The sequence below is a fragment of the Dendropsophus ebraccatus genome, unplaced genomic scaffold (genome assembly GCF_027789765.1).
Source record: "Dendropsophus ebraccatus isolate aDenEbr1 unplaced genomic scaffold, aDenEbr1.pat pat_scaffold_1096_ctg1, whole genome shotgun sequence".
Taxonomy (NCBI): domain Eukaryota; kingdom Metazoa; phylum Chordata; class Amphibia; order Anura; family Hylidae; genus Dendropsophus; species Dendropsophus ebraccatus.
This window is the reverse complement of record NW_027208513.1, coordinates 34,583-56,251: the sequence shown is the minus strand read 5'-3', so window position 1 is coordinate 56,251 and position 21,669 is coordinate 34,583. Positions and strand designations below refer to the sequence as shown.

The 21,669-nt window shown below is 48.7% G+C and overlaps 1 protein-coding gene across 1 annotated transcript in view; it reads left to right on the top strand.

Moving 5' to 3' along the window:
• Positions 1 to 7,446: 7,446 nt before the first annotated feature.
• Positions 7,447 to 21,669, top strand: part of LOC138774782 (nuclear valosin-containing protein-like) — a 32,377-nt gene continuing 18,154 nt past the window's right edge. The window contains exons 1-12 of the mRNA XM_069955696.1: positions 7,447 to 7,642; positions 8,023 to 8,096; positions 8,551 to 8,603; positions 9,084 to 9,171; positions 9,466 to 9,523; positions 10,079 to 10,351; positions 12,572 to 12,698; positions 19,565 to 19,632; positions 20,059 to 20,193; positions 20,545 to 20,646; positions 20,897 to 21,014; positions 21,206 to 21,350. Coding sequence (XP_069811797.1) covers positions 7,583 to 7,642; positions 8,023 to 8,096; positions 8,551 to 8,603; positions 9,084 to 9,171; positions 9,466 to 9,523; positions 10,079 to 10,351; positions 12,572 to 12,698; positions 19,565 to 19,632; positions 20,059 to 20,193; positions 20,545 to 20,646; positions 20,897 to 21,014; positions 21,206 to 21,350 — 1,301 coding nt within the window. The 5' untranslated portion in view covers positions 7,447 to 7,582. The remainder of the gene's footprint in view (positions 7,643 to 8,022; positions 8,097 to 8,550; positions 8,604 to 9,083; positions 9,172 to 9,465; positions 9,524 to 10,078; positions 10,352 to 12,571; positions 12,699 to 19,564; positions 19,633 to 20,058; positions 20,194 to 20,544; positions 20,647 to 20,896; positions 21,015 to 21,205; positions 21,351 to 21,669) is intronic.

Sequence of the window (21,669 nt, the reverse complement as noted above, 5' to 3'; positions counted from 1 at the left end):
GGGTGCCGCGGGATCCGGTGGGAAATGCACTCTGTCTCTTGTAAGCATCCCGAGAAGCTGCGGCCGCGCATCTTCTCGGATGCACAGAGTGCTTTGATGTTCCGCCCGCACTATGAGCGGGCGGAACATTAAAGTAAGCAGATATAGGAGCAGGAAGTGTCAGCGTCCTGCTCCTATATTCACTCCCATAGGCTGCCGGCGCTTCATGCCAGCAGCCTATTGGAGGCCGGGACGTGACCTCTCCGGCAGGCGTGATCATGTGACGTCATCACGCCTGCCGGAAGTCCCGTCCCCCTGGCTCGCAGAGGAGCCCGAAGAGGAGGAGGAAGAGCTGCTGCCTGCAGCTACACAGCGGATTAGGTGAGTATGATGTTTGTTTTTTTTAGGGGGCAGAGCAGGGGGCATTATTAGTTCATGGGGGGCATTATTAGTTCATGGGGGCACCTCTGGGGGCATTATTAGTTCATAGGGGCACCTCTGGGGGCATTATTAGTTCATCACAGCAGGGGATCCTACATACAGGGGGCACAGCAGGGGGATCCTACATACAGGGGGCACAGCAGGGGATCCTACATACAGGGGGCATCCCACATTCCTACTCGCTTTACTGCACATAACACCAAAGAGCGCAGTTACTTTGGGAGCCGACAGGAGGGAGAAAGGGAAGGAAGTTGCTAGAAATGTGCGGAGCCTAAATTGTTTGTCTCGCAGGTTCTGAAGAGATGAAAAGTAGCTGGAAGAAATCATCATGGCGGATGGAGAGGAAAAGGGAAAGTGACTCCTCAGATCAAAGAAGACGTCACCTGTGAGTCACTGTATGACGATTTTCTTATTTTGTAGAACATTATTTAGTAGGGGCGCCCCGAGGAAATTTTTTTTTCCAAGGTGTGCCCCGAGGTGGAAAAGGTTGGGAAGCACTGGTATAGGGGATGTGTCCCTCCTGTGTGGTGTGGTATAGGGGATGTGTCCCTCCTGTGTGGTGTGGTATAGGGGATGTGTCCCTCCTGTGTGGTGTGGTATAGGGGATGTGTCCCTCCTGTGTGGTGTGGTATAGGGGATGTGGTCCCTCCTGTGTGGTGTGTATAGGGGATGTGTCCCTCCTGTGTGGTGTGGTATAGGGGATGTGTCCCTCCTGTGTGGTGTGGTATAGGGGATGTGTCCCTCCTGTGTGGTGTGGTATAGGGGATGTGTCCCTCCTGTGTGGTGTGGTATAGGGGATGTGTCCCTCCTGTGTGGTGTGGTATAGGGGATGTGTCCCTCCTGTGTGGTGTAGTATAGGGGATGTGTCCCCCTGTGTGCTGTAGTATAGAGGATGTGTCCCCCTGTGTGCTGTAGTATAGAGGATATATCCCCCTGTTTGGTGTAGTATATAGAGGATGTGTCCCCCTGTGTGGTGTAGTATAGAGGATGTGTCCTCCTGTGTGGTGTAGTATAGGGGATGTGTCATGTGTGGTGTAGTATAGAGGATGTGTCCCCCCTGTGTGGTGTAGTATAGGGGATGTGTCCTGTGTGGTGTAGTATAGAGGATGTGTCCCCCTGTGTGGTGTAGTATAGAGGATGTGTCCCCCTGTGCGGTGTAGTATAGAGGATGTGTCCCCCCTGTGTGGTGTAGTATAGAGGATGTGTCCCCCTGTGTGGTGTAGTATAGAGGATGTGTCCCCCCTGTGTGGTGTAGTATAGAGGATGAGTCCCCCTGTGTGGTGTAGTATAGAGGATGTGTCCCCCTGTGTGGTGGAGTATAGAGGATGTGTCCCCCCTGTGTGGTGTAGTATAGAGGATGTGTCCCCCTGTGTGGTGTAGTATAGAGGATGTGTCCCCCTGTGTGGTGTAGTATAGAGGATGTGTCCCCCTGTTTGGTGTAGTATATAGAGGATGTGTCCCCCTGTGTGGTGTAGTATAGAGGATGTGTCCTGTGTGGTGTAGTATAGAGGATACAATGTATCTGTCTGGAGGTTACAGTGTTCTACATTAGATACAATGTAACCAATTGGAAGCTACTGCAATACTACAACTCCCATCATGCACTGACAGCAGCCACTGTATGATGGGGCTTGTAGGTTTGCACAGACCACAGAAGCCTACACATATATCCCCTGTAACATCCACATACATAGTGTATAATGGTACAATACCTGCTCATACTCAGACGTGACCCATACCAGTGACAACCGGTACACAGACAGCAATGTACAGCCGCATACTCCCCTCTAAAACGACCTCATGGTCACACTACAGCCGCCACACAGGCAAAGGATACAAAGTAGACGGCCAGGAAGATGAGGGCACAGCAATCAATGAGAGAGAAGATAAAGAGAGCGGCCTCCATCTTGCCGCTGCCGCCTGCGCCGACCCTACAAATCACCAATCCGCCGCGCCCTCACCTACACACGTGACCCAGCCCGGCGCGCTGCACATCGGGAGATGTAGTCCTCTCTGGCATACAGGAGCGCCGCAAAGGACCCGGCGCGCTGATCGCTGGGAGCTGTAGTTCTTCAGTGTGTCACGTGACACAACTACGTCCTGAGCTAAATGCGTGAGGACCTTGGTGACGTCAGTGTCACGTGAGCGATGGAATGTTATGGTCATGTGATCGGAATGTCATAGTCATGCCTAACAAGTCCATACGCGCGGCTGGTGACCACGTGACCCAGATTATAGGCTTCTTCATGACCTTAATACTTATTATATGAGAGTGTTGTATGGCTGTATGTGTGCACAGGCCTGAACACAACTGCTCCTCTGCATAAGGGGGCACTACTGGCAAGGTGTGTGTCATCCTGACATAGACTTCGATATTATGTACAGTTGCCATGGCAGGAGCCTCCTACCTGGTCCTTGGACATGACTATTTGGGATGCTATACAGTTGCCTGGTAAAACCTGGCACACTCCTCGTGTTTTAGATTGGGCAGGAAGTCAATGAATTAAACATTTCATGCAAGAATCAAGGACAGATTTAAAGGGGTATTCCCCCCAAAATTATTTTTGCATTAATACATTGCCCACCCGTAGCGTTCCATCTTTCCGATATAAATTTATTACAGGTTCTCCACAGTTCTGCTGTTATCTAGGTGCCCCCACCCCACGGATTGCATAGAATCATCAGCTCTCAGTCCACTCCGACACCGCTCCCTGCTCCTGGCCCCGACCCTCCGAGACGGCATCACGTGTCCTCCTTCTCTTCAATGGGCCGGGTTAGCGCTTCTAACCCAGTCCACTGAAGTGAGGGAGGACAGTGAGACGCTGCAGCTGTCTGCCTCTCTGACAGCAGCACCGCCCACTGTGTGCCCCTCGCCCTGGAGGTCACCAGCTCTATGTAACCTCCCCACCCTTAGTGTACCCACAGTCTGTGCCCCCCGTCTCCCGGTGGCCGCTGGCAGCCTCTGTGTAGCGGCGCCCCCCACAGAGATCACCCATATCATGCATCTCCCTCCCCCCACACTGTGTGCACAACCCCTTCACTCCTCCCCTCTCCATCAGGCTGTGCATTTACCCCCGCTCACCCGGTGGCTGCCCGCAGCGCTCCTGTGCCTGCAGCCCAACTGTGTGACGCCCCCAGGCCCCCTCATCCGCGGCCGGCCCGCAGCCTGCTCACCCCTGGACGCCCGCAGCCCTCTCACCCGCCGTCGCCCACAGCCCTCTCACCCGCGGCCGCCCACAGCTGTCTCATCCGCGGCCGCCCGCAGCCCTCTCACCCGCGGCCGCCCGCAGCCCTCTCACCCGCGGCCGTCTCATCTACGGCCGCCCGCAGCCCTCTCCCCGGGCTGCCCGCAGCCCTCTCCCCGGGCCGCCCGCAGCCCTCTCATCCGCGGCCGCCCGCAGCCCTCTCACCTGCGGCCGCCGGCAGCCCTCTCATCCGCGGCTGCCCGCAGCCTTCTCACCTATGGCCGCCCGCAGCCCTCTACCCGGGCCACCCGCAGCCCTCTCACCCGCGGCCGCCCGCAGCCCTCTCACCCGCGGGCGGCCGCAGCCCTCTCACCCCTGGACATCTCAGCTCTGCTACATCGTTCTCACTATCTCAGTTCTGCTACATCCTCATCACATGTCAGCTCTGCTACATCGTTCTCACTATCTCAGCTCTGCTACATCGTTTTCCCTATCTCAGCTTTGCTACATCGTTCTCACTATCTCAGTTCTGCTACATCCTCATCACATCTCAGCGCTGCTACATCGTTTTCCCTATCTCAGCTTTGCTACATCGTTCTTACTATCTCAGCTCTGCTACATCCCATCACATCTCAGCTCTGCTACATCCCATCACACTATCTCAGCTCTGCTACATCCCCATTACATCTCAGCTCTGCGACATCGTTCTCACTATCTCAGCTCTGCTACATCGTTCTCACTATCTCAGCTCTGCTACATCGTTCTCACTATCTCAGCTCTGCTACATCGTTCTCACTATCTCAGCTCTGGCTACATCGTTCTCACTATCTCAGCTCTGCTACATCGTTCTCACTATCTCAGCTCTGCTACAATCGTTCTCACTATCTCAGCTCTGCTACATCGTTCTCACTATCTCAGCTCTGCTACATCGTTTTCCCTATCTCAGCTCTGCTACATCGTTTTCACTATCTCAGCTCTGCTACATCGTTCTCACTATCTCAGCTCTGCTACATCGTTTTCCCTATCTCAGCTCTGCTACATCGTTTTCACTATCTCAGCTCTGCTACATCGTTCTCATTATCTCAGCTCTGCTACATCCCCATTACATCTCCGCTCTGCTACATGGCCATCACCTTCTCAACTCTGGTACATCATCATCATTATCATCATCAGGCAGAAGCATTGCATGATGGGAAATGTAGTTTCCTATCTTGGATATAGACCATCTTTTAGAAAAACTTGTAACTCAGGAACGTAAGCAGCTAGAAAGACGGGAGACGGCTCAAAATTCTCAGGGGGACTTCATGAGTAAGACTAGCTAGGTTTCGAGGCATTTCATTTTTTTAGCTCTTGGGGGGAATACCCCTTTAATATGCTGTGACTTAAAGTGTCAATGTTGGTTTATTTCTTTATTTTATTTTTTTGCAGAAATCAATAGTCCAGGCGATTTGAAGACACTTTGTAATTGGGTTTATTAGGCAAATATGCCATTATCTTCATTCAAAAAGACTTTCCCCAGGTCCCCCCTCCCTCCTCTCTCTCATTCATTGCTCATTATCAGGAAATCTCGACTCTTTTACATCGGACGTGCACTGTCTGTTGTATGGAGAGGGGAGGGGGGAGATTAGTCGCCAGCAGAGAAACAAAGGATTACACAGCAGGAACTGTATGAAATCTGTATCAGAAAGAGGTCAGTGCTGACTGTTAGAGGAGATAGCCCGTGATGTGGCTGTAAATTAACTCTTTGTTTTCCTGTTTTGGTGCCTTCATCTCCCTCAACCCCCTCCCTCTCCATAGAAAACCATGAAGACAAGGGGGAGAGCTTCAAACTGCTTTTTCATGATTAAAAAATACATTTTTTGCGGCTAATAAACCCAATTACAAAGTTTCTTAATATTGCCTGTACTATTGATTTCCTGCAAGAAAAAATTGAACGACCGTGGACACTTCAAGCACAAAAACCTGCCTAAGTACAAAATTGTGCATTTTTGGTCGCATCAAATCCAGAAAAATTGTAATAAAAGGCGATAGGAAAGTCGCATATGCGCAAGATACTGATAGAAAGAACACATCATGGGGCAAAAAATGACACCTCACACAGCCCCATAGACCAAAGGATAAAAGCGTTATAAGCCTGGGAATGGAGCGATTTTAAGGAACTTTTTTTCTCTGCAAAAGGTTTTATTTTTTTAAAAGCCATCAAATAATATAAAAGTCATGCAAGTTGCATATTGTTTTAATTATACCGACTTGAGGAACATAAATTCTATAGGACGAACGGTGTAAAAATGAACCCTCCCCCCCAAAGAATTGTTTGTTTTTTTTATTATTTCACCGCATATAATTTTTTTCTGGTTTCACAGCATATTTTATGCAAAAATTCAGCCTGCCATTGCAAAGTACAATTAGCGGCGCAAAAAATAAGGGCTCATGGGTTTCTAGGTGAAGAAATGAAAGTGGTATGGCCTTTTAAACACAAAGAGGAAAAAAATGAAAATTGCCTCTGTCCTTAAAGGGGTACTGCGGGCAAAATCATTTTTAAGATATGTTACTGCCCAACAAAAGTTTTGAAAATGACTAATAGACACTTATTATGGGAAGTGCACCTATAGTGCATTTTCCCTGCACTTACTACAGCATTTCCTGTTCATATCTCTGTAAAATTGGTGACGTCACGTCTCATCTGCTCCAGGCCGGCGGGGGTGATCCCTACAGCAAGCGGAGGTAGTGGATAGCAGTGGGAGCTGGCGGCTGCTGGACACGGGGTTAGTGCAGATGCTGGCACCGGGCAGGTGCTTGTAGCCTGGGGAGGGGGGCAGGGAGCTGGGGGAGGCCGGCGAGGGTGATCACCGGTGAGGAGAGAACTGTAAGGGGTTGTGGGGAGCAGTGGGAGCCAGCGGTTGCCAGACTAGTGGTTCTGGGGGCCGCCAGCACAGAGAACGGTGCAGGGAGCTGCGGGATGATGGAGGGGTGATACCTGCTCAGGGGAGAACTGTAAAAGTTATCTGGGAGCAGAGGGAGCTGGCATAGGGACAAGTAGAGAGAGGTACAGGGATCTGGGGGAGGATGGAGGGGGTGTTCCTGCAGGACGGACTGGAGAAGGAGGAGCCGCTGGTGCTGGAGCAGATGAGACGTGACGTCACCAATTTTACAGAGATATGAACAGGAAATGCTGTAGTAAGTGCAGGGAAAATGCACTATAGGTGCACTTCCCATAATAAGTGTCCTATTAGTCATTTTCAAAACTTTTGTTGGCAGTAACATATCATAAAATTGATTTTGCCCGCAGTACCCCTTTAAGAGGTTAAAGGAATTATCCAGAATTAGATAAACTTTTTTGCATTTTTCCAAAAACAGGCGCCACCCCTGTCCTTAGGTTATGTGTGTTATTACAACTCCGTTTCAATCACTTCCATATGAGCTGCAATACTAAACACAACCTGATGACAATGGGGGGGGGCTTTTTCTAGAAGAAAACATACACGTTTCTCCAGCCCTGGATAACCCCCATAAAGGTCTGGCCTACTAGATAATATCCAGCAGACTTTCACCATACCATTCACATCCATAATCTCATTGCCAAAAAAACATTAAAATTCCAAATAACTGGTCTCCCCACAACCCGGAAGGAAAACTAAGCTCGCGTGGGGGGGGGTCACACTACACCACGTGACTCTCCTTCATGCTGGCTAGGACCCTAGGCGCGATGACATAGTCACGTGATCCTTGATCCTTCTCAGTGCAACGGAGCAGGCAAATACTGACGTCACCAACGTGTCCATACTATGCGAGGACCCCAGGGATCTGGAATAAACGGAAGCTGCGTGTTTTCTCCCAACAGGCAATGCTGTGGACACCTATATGAAAAGACTCTATCTGGTAGCAGTGTATGGTGCAGGCATCGCCGAGGGCAGCTCTGTGAGAGGTCTCCAGGCTCACATGTGGGGATGAAGCTGTAGATAGGGACCGGTGCAGACATGAAGATCCGTCCAGTGTCTCCGGGGATAGACAGGAGGCTGAAGCAGCGGCTGACACAGGTAGGCGCCACTGAGCAGCTCACTGTACACACATAGCAGGAGTGCTGCGGTACCGGAGCTCTCCTCTGCTGCAGTAGTCAGCCATGATGTACTTCCTGTCTGGTTTCTAGCTTGTTTTATACATTAGGGAATGTGAGAATAAGGTTGTAATTGTACTTGTGATGCATGCTGGGAGTTGTAGTTTAAAACTCCTACCTGTTTGATCCAGTGATGTGCAGAGAAGTTGTTCTGTGCACTGGTCACTAGCTGGGGTGGGCCCTGTGTTGTCTTGTCCACACTATTTGGAGCCCAGTCCGCTTTGATTAGAAGAAAGATGAGATTTAAAGGTAAAAGGTTATTTTAGAACAAGTTTTTTTAGTTTTTATATTTATTTTTTGCAGTATCTGAGCAGTAACAGATGTGGCGGTTTTGTGGATCTTGCCGCCGTGGCCGCTGATCTGCAGAGAACCTACAGGTAACCTACGTTATCATCCTTATAGGTCACATTGCAGTTTGTCAGATCAAAGTGATAATCCCATTGTGTCATCTGGAAGATTAGAACGTTTTGTTGATCTGATCGCCGTGACACCCCCTAAATTACAAGATAATAGGGGAAACCTTAGGGTCCTTTTACACACACAGATATCTGACAGATTTTTGAAGCCAAAGCCAGGATCAGACCTCTAAACAGAGAACGGGTCATAAAGGAAAGACTGAGATTTCTTCTCTTTCTCCTCTCGGATTTGGCTTCAAGAATCTGTTAGATAAATCGGTCAGATATCTGGTGTGTGTAAAAGAACCCTTGGTGCGTCTCCCAATTGCTGAGTATAATGCAGGCTATGTAGGTGTCTAGTGGCAGCTCACTTCTGCCACCTCCTGGTAGGGCTTTATGTTCATTATTATGATGTTTTTTTTTGTTTTTTTTTCAGCACCGAATATGGCAGAAGAAAACGAAATGCCTTCAGGATCCAGGTAGAGAAAGGTGGGTGACAGCTGTGAATGTATATAATATACAGGATATTTACAATAGCTATACCTCTGCTTGCTGACACTGAATGGAAGGACTAATGATAGTATTCTATATATAGTAACTCAGGGGTAGGGAACCTTGGATCTCCAGCTGTTGCAAAACTACAACTCCCATCATGCCTGGTTAAAGCTTTGGTTGTCCAGGCATGATGGGAGTTGTAGTTTTGCAATAGTCAAGGTTCCCTACCCCTGTGGTAACTGTTAGGTAGTGTTCTCCAACCGATGGCTCTCTAGCTGTTGCAGTACTACAACTCCCAGGGCATTCTGGGAGTTGTAGTTTTGCTACCAGTCAGGGGAACCTCTGTTAATATCTTTATGGGTTTACTGGCAGAGCTGATCTATCTATGTAGCGTTCGCAGAATTCATGTCATTGTGTGAAAGGTTTTGTACACTAATGTTTGGACACTGTCCTGAGGTTTACTCTCTCCTCTAGTGTTTAAGGTTATCTGTTCTGAGAATGAAGACATCGGGGCTCTGGAGGAAAGACATGTGGCCAAGCGGGCGAGGAAAGGGACTGATGGGTAAGTGAGCACTGATACAGCCGGCCTGTATATTGACCAACTACAATGCAAGAGACCAAAAGGGGCCATTACCCTTCACCTTACTATATGTTAGTTGTTACATAGGTGGTCTGCAACCTGGGGCCTTTCAGCTGTTGGGAAACTACATCTCCCAGCATGCATTGACCACCTATGCATTAGCTATTAGATTCATGGTATGCAATTTATGGCTCTCTAGCTGCTGTGATACTACAGCTCCCAGCTGCACATAGTAGACCACCATTATGACTTAGTGTCTGATATCTTCTTATCCAGGGATGTGAACAGTGCTTCTGATGACTCCTCAGACTCCGATGACTATACAGATCAGCCGGTGAGTACTGCTACAGGAGAGAGGATCCTGCCCATAGGAGCTTACACTCTACAGGAGAGAGGGGGGGCTGCTAGCCATGGTAGCTTTCACGCTACAAGAGAGAGGGGGGCCCACTAGCCATAGGAGCTTACACTCTACAGGAGAGAGGGGGGCCCACTAGCCATAGGAGTTTACACTCTACAGGAAAGAGGATACTGCTCATACGAGCTTACACTTTACAGGAGAGGGGGGCCCACTAACCGTAAGAGCTTACACTCTACAGGACAGAAGTCCTTGTCCATAGGAGCTTACACTCTACAGGAGAGAGGACCCTGCCCATAAGAGCTTACACTCTACAGGAGGGAGGGGGCCCCACTAACCATAAGAGCTTACACTCTACAAGAGAGAGGGGGGGCCTACTATTCATAAGAGCTTACACTCTACAGAAGAGAGGTCCTTGTCCATAGGAGCTTACACTCTACAGGAGAGAGGTCCTTGTCCATAGGAGCTTACACTCCACAGGAGAGAGGAGGCCCACTATCCATAAGAGCTTACACTCTTTCTCTTTATTTACAGTCCTCGAATCTCATGAATAGTTCTCTGCTGTCCTTATACCGGAAAGGGAACCCAGAGTCCTCCATGGACACCCCCTCCAAAAATGAGGCTCCGCACACCAGCACCCCTGCACCTCCCAAGCCCCCCCTGGCAGAGGCGACAGGTAACACCTCGGATACAAGAACCTCAGGACCTGGTTGGTTCATTGACAAGACACCGAGTAAAACTATTGAGAAGAACATCTTCATAGATCTGTGCGATGATGGAGATGGGACGAATGCTGAGGAGAAAGAGGTAACGTCCCCTGATCTATCACCAGAACGTTGAGAGGAAGTGAACTGAGGGACTGTTTATAATTTTACACGCAAATCGGCATATGATTTAACGATAACCCACCGAGCTATTCTGTATGCAGAGCCGTATGTATACTCCAGTCCCTGCATAATGTCAGTGCTGCCCTCTGCTGGTGGATCGTGTTCAGAGCATCACACTAGATTTTACTTACTATACCAGTCTTTTTATATAGAATAAGAAACTTAATGTCTCTATGTACAAAGCACCGTCTCGTCTCACTCTGTTAATAACACCCCCCCCCCCCCCCAAAAAAAAAATAAAAAAAACTTTTTGCACATCTATAACACATACAATGAACTCAGGACTAAGTCCCCATCCATGACCATTTTTATGGTCAGGAAATACTGAGCAGGAGGCTGACCAAAAATAACAGAAAGGGGGAAGCAATAAATAGTAGAAGTACATACTTACCTGCTGCATGGCAGCAGCACAGATCTCTGGCTTGTCTTCTCTGCTGGTGTGCTGGAGCACTGGGGAGAGAGCAGGCATAATGCTTCCTCTGTCCATAAGAGTGATAGAGACAGTAGTTCATTGCCTTATCTAAACACAGTGCTACATTTAACTGTATGTGCTCCTTGTTAGGGGTGCATACAGTTATAGGGCCAAGCACTGCATCCTGTGGCGTTGGCTTTTAACGTATCTGGAGCAGTCTTGAATTCCAGATGCCCCCATAGGGTTTAATGGGGAATCCATGCCAGAATTCTGGACAAAAATAGAACAAGATTTATAAATTCATGATTATTTTCCAGCACTGACACCCTTCAGGATGACTCCTAAAAGGTGTCTGTGCCTAACAGAACCTAATATGGGTCCAGAGATTTATCTGTATTTCTGGATACATTTTCTGGACGTGTGCACATGGCCTGGGACCAGTGGAGTAGCTACCATAGAGGCAGGGAAGGCGGTTGCTATGGGGTGGAGGGAGGGGACCCAGGAAAGATAAGAGCCTCCTGTGTCCTTTTAACCCCTTATGTACTGCAGTGTCTAAGTGACCCAGTGTTCTCTTACATGCTGCAACACAAAAAAAGGGTTAATATAAGCTCAAGACAATTAGCTCTCTGATAACCTCTGAGCTCCTGCAGAAGTCAGGGGTTATCAGTGCAGGAGTAGTGAAGGAGAGAGCTAATTGTCTTCTGCATTAACCCTTTGTTTGTGTTACAGCATGTAAGAGAACACTGGGTCAGTAACACAGTGCTGTAAATAAAGGGTTAAGCAAAAGGTAGTCTGCTCCTGCACCTATGTATATAACCATGAGGCTCCTAATACCCTGTTAAAGTTAAATACAGTGGATGGACAGAACAAGCAGATATTGGCTTTCTCCTCTGACAGTCACTGAGAATTTATTTTTTGCCACATCACCGAGTGTGTGTGTGTGTATGTGTGTGTGTATATATAATATGGGAGGGGGGCCCCATACAGTTTTTTTGCTATGGGGCCCCATGAATCCTAGCTACGCCCCTGCCTTGGACCTAGCGAGATACAAACTCTTGACATGCTTGGACAGCACATCAAAAGTTTGTACAAATGACAGTAACTAGAGATGAGCGAACCGGGTTCGGGTTCGAGACGATCCGAACCCGAACATTCGGTATTTGATTAGCGGGGGCTGCTGAACTTGGATAAAGCTCTAAGGTTGTCTGGAAAACATGGATACAGCCAATGACTATATCCATGATTTCCACATAGCCTTAGGGCTTTATCCAACTTCAGCAGCCACCGCTAATCAAATGACGAAAGTTTGGGTTCGGATCGACTCGAGCATGCTCCAGGTTCGCTCATCTCTAATAGTAAAGCGTGCCTATAATTTAAACAAACTTCTAACATGTCAGAGGTTTGTATCGGTGGCTGTCTGGATGCTGGGACCCCCTCTGATTTCTAGAACAAAGGGGCAGACGTGCTGCTAGCGATCGGAGAGGGTCTCAGCATCCGGACCCCCACCCATACGACCTCTGAGGGTTTGTTTAAATGATAGGTACGCCTAAAGAGGTTATAATAGTCGCCACTTTATTAATCCCTTCACCAGTGCAGCTCTGAATTACAGGGAAAATCATTTCCACAGAGGATAAGTATATGAGCTATGAAGCATCACAGTCTGAAGATTAATATTATCATGTTTTACTCTTCTTATTTTTTTTTTTTACTCTGATTTTTCTTGTACAGAAAACTGTGGATACATCTTTATTGGAACCTGAGAAGAAAAAGTCCAAATTAAGGAAATCCCGTAGAGGGAAGGTGGATTCCCAGGATGTGGATGAGGACATAAAATCTGCTCTGATGAACAAGAGAGGTGAGATCAGAATAGTGCATCATAGTCACTGCAACATACTCTTCTTTTTTTTTTTATAAATTGTTTATTTATAGATTTTCCAATACAACAGTAGAATAACAGAGATATACAGTAATAACAGATCGGTCAGTCGTAGATTCAGATTACAGGAAATAACAAAGGCATGAGGGCCCTTCGAGTTCCGACCCATACTTCAAGGACAGTACAGGAGCTACATAAGCAATCTCTAATTATACACATTCCATGTGAGGACACTATACGGTCAATCTGATCCATTGTAACCAGTAAGAACTTATAAACCGATCAATCAAGCAACTAAAAATGTCAATCACAAAGACTAAGACATCAAACAAAGGACAAGACAAAAGACGTGACTCAAGGCTACATAGACACATCAAGGGAAGGGGGGGGGCGCAGTGGTAGAGATCACGGGGGCCCGACCTCCAGCAGTGAACTGTTCATAGTAGAGTCCCATAAGTTCCAGATCTGTTGGAAATGTTCGATCTTCCCCTCCGCCGAGGCAGACAACCGTTCATTTCTGCGCACATCTTGGATTCTATTGATCAGTTCTACCGCCGACGGGATGAGGGGTTGCTTCCAGTATTTAGTTACTAAACATTTCGCTGCTGTCAACATGTGCAGCAGCAGCCTGGCCGACCTCTTACCCATAGCTTTGGGGGGAACATTAAGGATGTAGGTCATGGGGTCTAAGGGGATATCTCGGTGGAGGACCGTGGCCAATAAACCACAGATCCCTGACCAGTAGGGCTTTAACTTAGGGCAGTCCCAAAAAATATGGGGCAAGGTGCCTTCTGCTGAGTTACATCGCCAGCAGGTCGACGGGGTGGTGGGGAACATCCGGTGGAGAAGGTCAGGAGTGTGATACCAGTGAAATAGAATTTTGTATTGATTTTCACGGTAGGTTACACATGAGGAGGATTTGGCCGCCTGAGACCATATTATTTCCCAAAGGGGGCGAGAGATAGGTCTGTTGAGGTAGGCTTCCCATTTAGCCGTGTACGGGTGGGTTTGGGCAGGATCCTCGGGGTAGGAGTTGAGGATCGCGTAGATAGAGGATATTAGTCCTCTAGTGGACGAGGAGCTCTTGCAAAGAAGTTCGAACATGGTAGGCTTGGGAAATGGCCGGTGGGTTGTGATCACAGAGGCAAAAAGAGAGATTTGCTCGTGAAAAGCAGCCGCACGGAGTGGTAGGTTAAATCTGTCCCGAAGGGTCTGAAACGATAGGACTTTTCTTGTGAATGGGCATGTGACGTCAGCAAAGTGAAAAAGGCGGGAGGATTGCCAGGGCCACATGGTATCCTGATCATAGCTCCCCTGAATCAGGTCAGTGTAGAGGAATGGGGTGAGGAGGGAGGGGTTAGACTTTAGGGAGTACAGAGTGTTAGTCGCCATCCACACCGACCTGGTGTGTTTCATCGGCCCCAGGAGCCAGGATATTGTGCCCGAGTATTCGGGGGACCAAATCAATTCACTGGGGTGGATAGGCGCCATCCATAACTTCTCTATCTCAGTCCATTTATTATAGGCCTGAAGAGAAGTCCAAGAAGGAATCCTCCGCAGGTGGGCTGCCAAGTAATATTTATGGACGTCAGGGAAGGATAGCCCTCCACGGGACTTCCCGGCACATAGTACATGTTTTGAGATCCGATGTCGCCCTCCACCCCAGACGATTTGCAGAAGCGAGCCCTGGAACTTCCGTAGGGCAGAGCTCGTGATGGGGATTGGAAGCGTTTCAAGTAGATAAAGGAAACGGGGCAAAACATTCATTTTTACTGACGCGATTTTACCTATGAGAGATAGAGGTAATTTAGACCATTTGGTGAGCTGTTGAGATACGTCACGAAAGAAATGGGGGAAATTGTGCTTATAGAGAGATCCATAAGAAGAGGTAATAATGGTGCCCAAGTATCGGATACCATCAGTCGCCCATTTATATGGGAAGGACAGCTTCCCAAATCGGGTCAAGGAGGAGGGGAGATTGATAGGAAGAGCATCAGTCTTCTGTGCGTTAATTTTGTACCCAGACAGAGCTCCAAACTCTGCGATCAGGGAGTGAAGGTTAGGGAGGGTCACCATAGCATTACTAACGGTGAGTAGAATGTCGTCTGCGAATAATGAGAGTTTAAACTCGCGGTCCCTGACCTTCACTCCATGAACGTCGGGTGAGAGGCGACTTTTGGCTGCCAGTGGCTCTATACTAAGGACGAACAGAAGCGGCGAGAGGGGACACCCCTGCCGAGTCCCATTGTGGATAGCAAAAGGCGGGGAAGTGGCATGTGGAAGGCGGACCCGGGCTGAAGGGGCCGAATATAACATTTGAATTGTCTGCAGAAAAGGCCCAGTTATACCATAAGCTTTAAGGGTGGCGAATAGGAAAGGCCAGCCCAGCCGATCAAAGGCCTTCTCTGCATCCAAACTCAACAACAACCCCTGGGAGTTCGTTCGGTTAAGGACCTCAATCAGGTCTATCGTACGTCTGGTCGTCTATCGTACGTCTGGTGTTATCACCCGCCTGGCGATTTATCACAAATCCGACTTGGTCGGCATGTATGAGACCCGGCAGGAGCGCCCCCAGTCTAACCGCCAATATTTTGGTAAAAATCTTGAAATCAGCATTCAAGAGGGAAATTGGCCTATAACTAGCAGGGTCGGATGGGTCTTTCCCAGGTTTGGGTATAACTGTTATGAAGGAGTCTAACATGGTGGGAGGGATCCCATCTTCACCTGCAAGGTATGAATTAAATAGGGATCGCATATAAGGGACCAGAATGGCAGAAAAGGTCTTGTAATAGGCATAGGGCAGCCCCTCAGGGCCGGGGGATTTTCCTGAGGGGAGGTTTTTGAGGACATCCTCGATCTCTTCAGCTGTGATGGGCTCATTAAGCGTGTCTAAGTGGCAATCGTCAAGATAGGTCTGAAGCAGACGATCCCTTTCGAGAGGGTCCGAGGGGAGGGAATTTGGGAGGGAATACAAGGATGAGTAGTACTCAGAGAAAACTGAAGCCATCCGTCTAGGGTCATAGGTCAATCCACCGGCACTATCTCTGACCACATGGGGGGATTTTAGCAATGTTTGATCTCTCAACTGAGAGGCCAATAGCTTATGGGCCTTATTGGCCTTATCGTAGTACCTATGCTTGGTGAACGACAATAGGCGGGAGGCCCTATTAACCGCTTCGTCTTTTAGAGAGTTACGCAAGGCGACTATTTCCCTAAGAAGGGGGATGGAGGGATGGCTCGTCATTAGTATTTCTTTAGTACGAAGCTGTTGGGTGACGGAAGCGATGCGGGCTTGAGCGTCTTTTTTGATTCGGGAGGAGAGGGAGATGCAGTTCTCCCTAAACACTGTTTTGTGTGCTTCCCAAAGGATAGAAGGAGCGGATACGCTTCCCTGGTTGAGCTGGAAATATTCTTTCAAACCCGCATCAAGACATCTCTGTGGGGAGGGTGCTTCAGTAACATCTCATTGAGACGCCACTGACAGACCCTATGTGCCTGCGTTGATAAGGTAATGTCTAAAGAGACTGGGGCGTGGTCTGACCATGTGATAGGGTGGATCTCAGACTGTGAGGTGGAACGCAGGCCCAGAATATTACTAAAGAAGAGGTCTATACGAGTATGTGTTGAATGCGGGTGAGAATAAAAGTTGTACGCCATAGGTCAAATAAGTGGTGTTGTCTTATCAGCTTCCGGAGAGCTAAGGAAAGCTGCGAGACGCCTCTTGAAGGGGCTCGGTGAGAGACCACATGCCAGTCCCAGATCTCAGACGGGGGGACATTAAAGTCTCCGCCAATTAGCACTAGGGACGGGGGGAGGCAGGCCAGCTTAGCAAAGACCTGTGTGAGAAAGCGCATCTGTCCTTCATTGGGGGAGTAGAGGTTGCACAATGTAATCTGGACACCCGCCAATTTGCCTGTGAGGATTACAAAACGACAATGAGGATCTATTTCACTGGTATCTACCTGTAGAGGGCAATTGGCCCCTATCATAATAGCCACTCCCGCCCTTTTCTTGTCTTTTATAGCGGAGTATACTATGGGGTATTGGCGAAGGGCGAATCGAAAAGTTCCCGTAAAAGGAGTCTCCTTTTCAGGTCCGAATTAAGACCCTTAACGTTTAGAGTTACAAAACGCACCATCATGGGTCCGGTATAGGGGCTACATAAGAGAAATGTACCTGAGCTCTGACCAGCAGAGGTGTTGTATGGAGGGGAGAGGAGTCCCAGCGAGCTCCCGTCCTGGAAAGAGTGGCGATGTCAACACTTGGATTGGAAGGAGGCAAGGCGACCAGGCTGCAACTGCAGAGACACCACTGCACGAAAGGTCGGATAGTTCCCTGGAAACACAAACAAGATACAGGAGGGACAGGGCACACATCAAGACAAGACAAGACAAACATATAGACTGCAAAAATAACAAATAACAAACTGTGGCGAGAGCGCCAACCATACTGGGGGTGGAGCCAGCCAGTTCCCAGTAGCTGCTGAGGGTGACCACTGGGACATGAGCGTGGCCACCATAAGGTAACAGAACAATTTACTGTTCTCAAAACAGAGGGCAGCAGGAGAATCGGCAGACAAGGGGGGAAGGTGTCGGAAGGGAGTAAGAGAGAGCACGGAAAGCGGAAGAGTAGAGGAGACTGGGCATTGTCAAGAACAGTGGCAACCAAAAATAAACAGCCAAAACCATCGTAGACAATGCACAGCTCCTCAGCTGCCAACAATAGAACATTAGAAATTATGCGGTATCAATGAAGTATAACCAAACCCATCTAGAAAAGGGGTGAGTCACCCCCAAAGTGCAAGCGCCCAAGGACTTAGGGAGCCGCACTGCTCAGGTGGAGTGGGAGTGTCCAGGGGACCCCTGATTGGGGGAGGCAGAGCCTCTGGCCGGTCTCTTCCTACGGCTAGCAACCGGGGTCCACACCGGTGGGGGAGGCGTTAACTCCCAGTGCTGGAGACGGGGGGTTTCAATGTTCAGGGCTGCGCAAAATCCTGCAAGGTCATCTGCAACTCTGAGGGTCGCCGATTTCCCGTCTCTCCTAGCTATAAGGCTGAAAGGAAATCCCCATCTGTATGGAATGTTTAAGTCACGCAGAATTTGAATCAGGGGGCGTAGTTTCCTCCTCTTTTGAAGTGTTACCCAGGAAAGATCCGGCATGATTTGCAAAGGGGCCCCATCAAAGTCAATGTCCCTTTTTCACGAGCTTTGGACATAATAGCTTCCTTTAGAGTATAGTTGGTGACGCAACAGATCACGTCCCTAGGTAGGGAAGAGGCCTCTCGGGGTCTTAAGGCCCTGTGTACTCTGTCCAACTCCACCTTGTGAGATGGTGGGGCGTCCAGGATCTGATTAAATATAGCTTCCACCGTACATTTTAGGTCTGTATCACGCGTGGCCTCCGGGAGTCCCCTGATACGGACATTATGTCGACGGCCCCGGTTGTCAGTGTCCTCAAGGTGTCTTTGGTAGTCACAGATAGCCATATGTTGGGCCGAAATAGTAGTGTGTAATTCTTGGATGTAGGTTCGGGTATGGTCGTGATCATCCTCAAGGGATTCCACCCGGTGTTGCATTGAGCGCAAATCCTGGCGAACAGTAGCAATTTCAGATTTAAAGGCGCCTTTCATTTCAGAGATAAGAGATCTAAAGTCCTCCTTGGTAGGAATGTTATGTAGGAGAGATGACCATCTGTCGTCTGAAGCAGCCTCATGGTCAGAGGACGTGGATTGTGAGGACCACCATTCACCTGAGCCCTCTGTGGTGACAGCTCTCTGTGGGGGCGAGCAGGCAACCGCGCCATGTGCTGAGGTGACTGTCATGGTGGAAGCTAGCGTGCCCTGATTAGCTAAGTCATAGCGGGCAGGGGTCCGTGGGGGCTTAGGAGCAGGGCCCTCACTCACAGTGTGCAGACTGCACCTCTCCAGTGGTCTTTCGTCTGGCGCAGGTGCAGGGGAGGGTGGGGGGGTGCCGTCCCGGGATCTCACCCCATCCTCTGACGAGAGTTCGCCGTCTGGCCTGAACGGTGGCGCAGTAGGCCGAAGCCCACTAACCTGAGGTCCCGTAGGGGAATCTCTGCCTGATAGTGGCTGCCGAGCGGAGTCCCGGGGGGGAGGAAGTCTGGCAGAGGTAAGCTGTGGGGTCTCAGACAGCGGCGAACCGGGATCCGAGGCTCTGCGCGTCCTTCTCCCAGTCGCCGGCGCCATCTTGGATCCGGCCGGGTGCGACGCAGCTTGCAGGAAAGGGTCCAGCGGTCCGGTTTGGGTTGCGGCAGGTGGCCCCAGCAGGCAGGTTTAGCCGCAGGTTTTAGGCAGCACGGAGCGGAGCTCTGCTCTATGCGTCAGCTCCCATGGACTTCGGGTCACGCCCCCGCTACATACTCTTCTACTGTGCACGGACACCCTTCAGGTATTTAATATAAAGCCGGATAATAGGCCTGGAAATTATAGAACTTGTCCAATAATTGTCTGTTATTTCAGCATAGATTCCACATAGAACCCTATGGTGCATCCAGAATTCTGGACAGTTCCAAATGTGCATCCGGAACCTTTCCAGAATTCTGGATGCACTAGATGCTGACACTGGCCATTTAACTGTACATGCTCCTACTCGGCAACGCATACAGTTAAATGCGGTACTGTGTTTGACAGGACAGGGGGGCCGTTCACCTAAAAAATTTTTCTCCAGCTCTGGAGTATAATACACTATCAGTACAGGATAAGTAATGTATGTATACAATGACTCCACCAGCAGAATACTGAGTGCAGCTCTGGAGTATAATACAGGATGTAACTCGGGATCAGTACAGGATAAGTAATGTGTTTCCTATGTAATCTTTATTCACAGAAAACATTGAGTTGCAGAAATCTTCTGTACGCTTTGAGGATGTTGGAGGAAATGATGACACCCTGACTGTAAGTTTCATCTCATGTTCTTTCATTGTGTTTTATGGGAGATGGGTAGTGATGAGTTCGTCCAACCCCCGAATGCTCGGCATTTGACTCCCAGTGGTTTGAGAAATTGGATGCAACCCTAGGGAGTCCTGGAAAGCACGGATACAGCCATAGGCCATAGCCTCTGCAGCCACCGGGAGTCAAATGCCAAATTATCAGGTTCAGACGAACCTGAACGTTTGGTAAGTTTGCTTATTACTAGAGATGAGGCTATTGAATTATGACGTTATATGTCATGATCCATTGGTTTTCTCTGATATTTATGATACAGCCACCTTAGTTGCTGCGGAATATCATAATACACACATCACCTGCTAGGTGTATTATTATCACCTGGAAGTCTTGTATGTGGATGGATCTTGCATTACTTGATTGATCTTTTTACAGGAAGTCTGCAAACTCTTGATTCATATGCGTCACCCTGAAGTCTATCAGCACCTCGGGGTGGTGCCTCCTCGTGGCTTTCTGCTACATGGGCCTCCGGGGTGTGGAAAGACATTACTGGCACAGGCAATTGCTGGGGTAAGAGACTTGCTTGTGTCTTATGCTTGAATCCTATCAATAAGTCAACGTGAAAGTCATTAATAATTGCTCCACCCCCTCAGTAATAATAAAATGACCCCATCCTTTAATGATCATGAAATGACTCTGCTGACTGTATCCCAGTCTACACAGCAAAGCTGACAAGTGAGCTGCAGAAAACAGGAAGTGTCAGCTTATAGTGTGCTCTAGTGGCCAGAGTGAGAACTGCAAAATTTAAGATAGATATACACCCTATTAAAGTGATATGCTGGTTTCTGATGATGCATTCTGAGGCATGCTGTATAATCTCTCATCCTCCATATAATAATTAATGCTTCATGTCATCTCAAGGAACTAGATTTACCGATGCTCAAGGTTGCAGCCACAGAGATGGTGTCCGGTGTCTCAGGAGAGTCTGAGCAGAAGCTGAGGAGTCTTTTCGAACAAGCTGTGGTAAGGTCTTTACTTTATTTCTCTGTGCTGCTGTGGTCTGCTTGTTCAGAGGCCGGTAGTATGTGTCCAGTCTATTGTGCATAGAGACTATGGCAGATAGACAGTGACCAATGTGGCAGTGAACACACAGGCTTACAGTTATCAATAGTGTAATAAGACTGGGTCATTCATTTAGTGCCGGATATACCCTGCCGCCCCCTCTTACTACCCTGCCATCCTGATCTTATACGTTATATGTGTGTCGTTGCAGAGCAGCGCTCCCTGCATCCTCTTCATTGATGAGATTGATGCCATAACTCCCAAGAGAGAAGTGGCGTCTAAGGACATGGAGAGGAGGATTGTAGCCCAGCTTCTCACCTGTATGGACGGTCAGTAATAGTCTCTATTTTATAATTTAAGGGATGGTGCCTTTTGCTTGGAATGTAACATTGATCCTTGTACTGGAGAATGCATTTACCCCCATGAGACCTGACCCCAGATTACACGCTGCAGTCATGTTTGCACCTGGTTGCTCGGCATCTCTCCAGATCCTGCTACCATTATTGTTTTCTCCTTTTAGACTTGAACAATCCGTCTGTCACGGCTCAGGTTCTTGTCATTGGAGCCACAAACAGACCTGATTCACTGGATCCTGCTCTCAGGCGAGCGGGAAGGTTTGACAGGGAGATATGCTTGGGGATCCCTGATGAGGGAGCGAGACTAAAGTGAGTTTTTTGTTTGTTCGTTTGTTTTTTTTGTTGTTTTTTTTTTTTAAATTGAAATTAAATTAACACCGTGTGGGGAGCCATACTGACCATGTTACACCAAGGGGGGGGGGGCACCGTACCAAAAGTGTAACTCCGGGGGGCAGGGCGCCGTACCAAGTGTGGTACTCCTTGGACAGTCTTTGAAACCACCACCCCCCCTGGTGGGGCACAGGCAGGCTGGATTTATGTAGATGTGCAATGGCACTACATAAATCTTTTTTTTTTTTTTTTTTTTCCCCCCAAATTTTTTTTTATTGTACATAAATCTTGTGTGCAC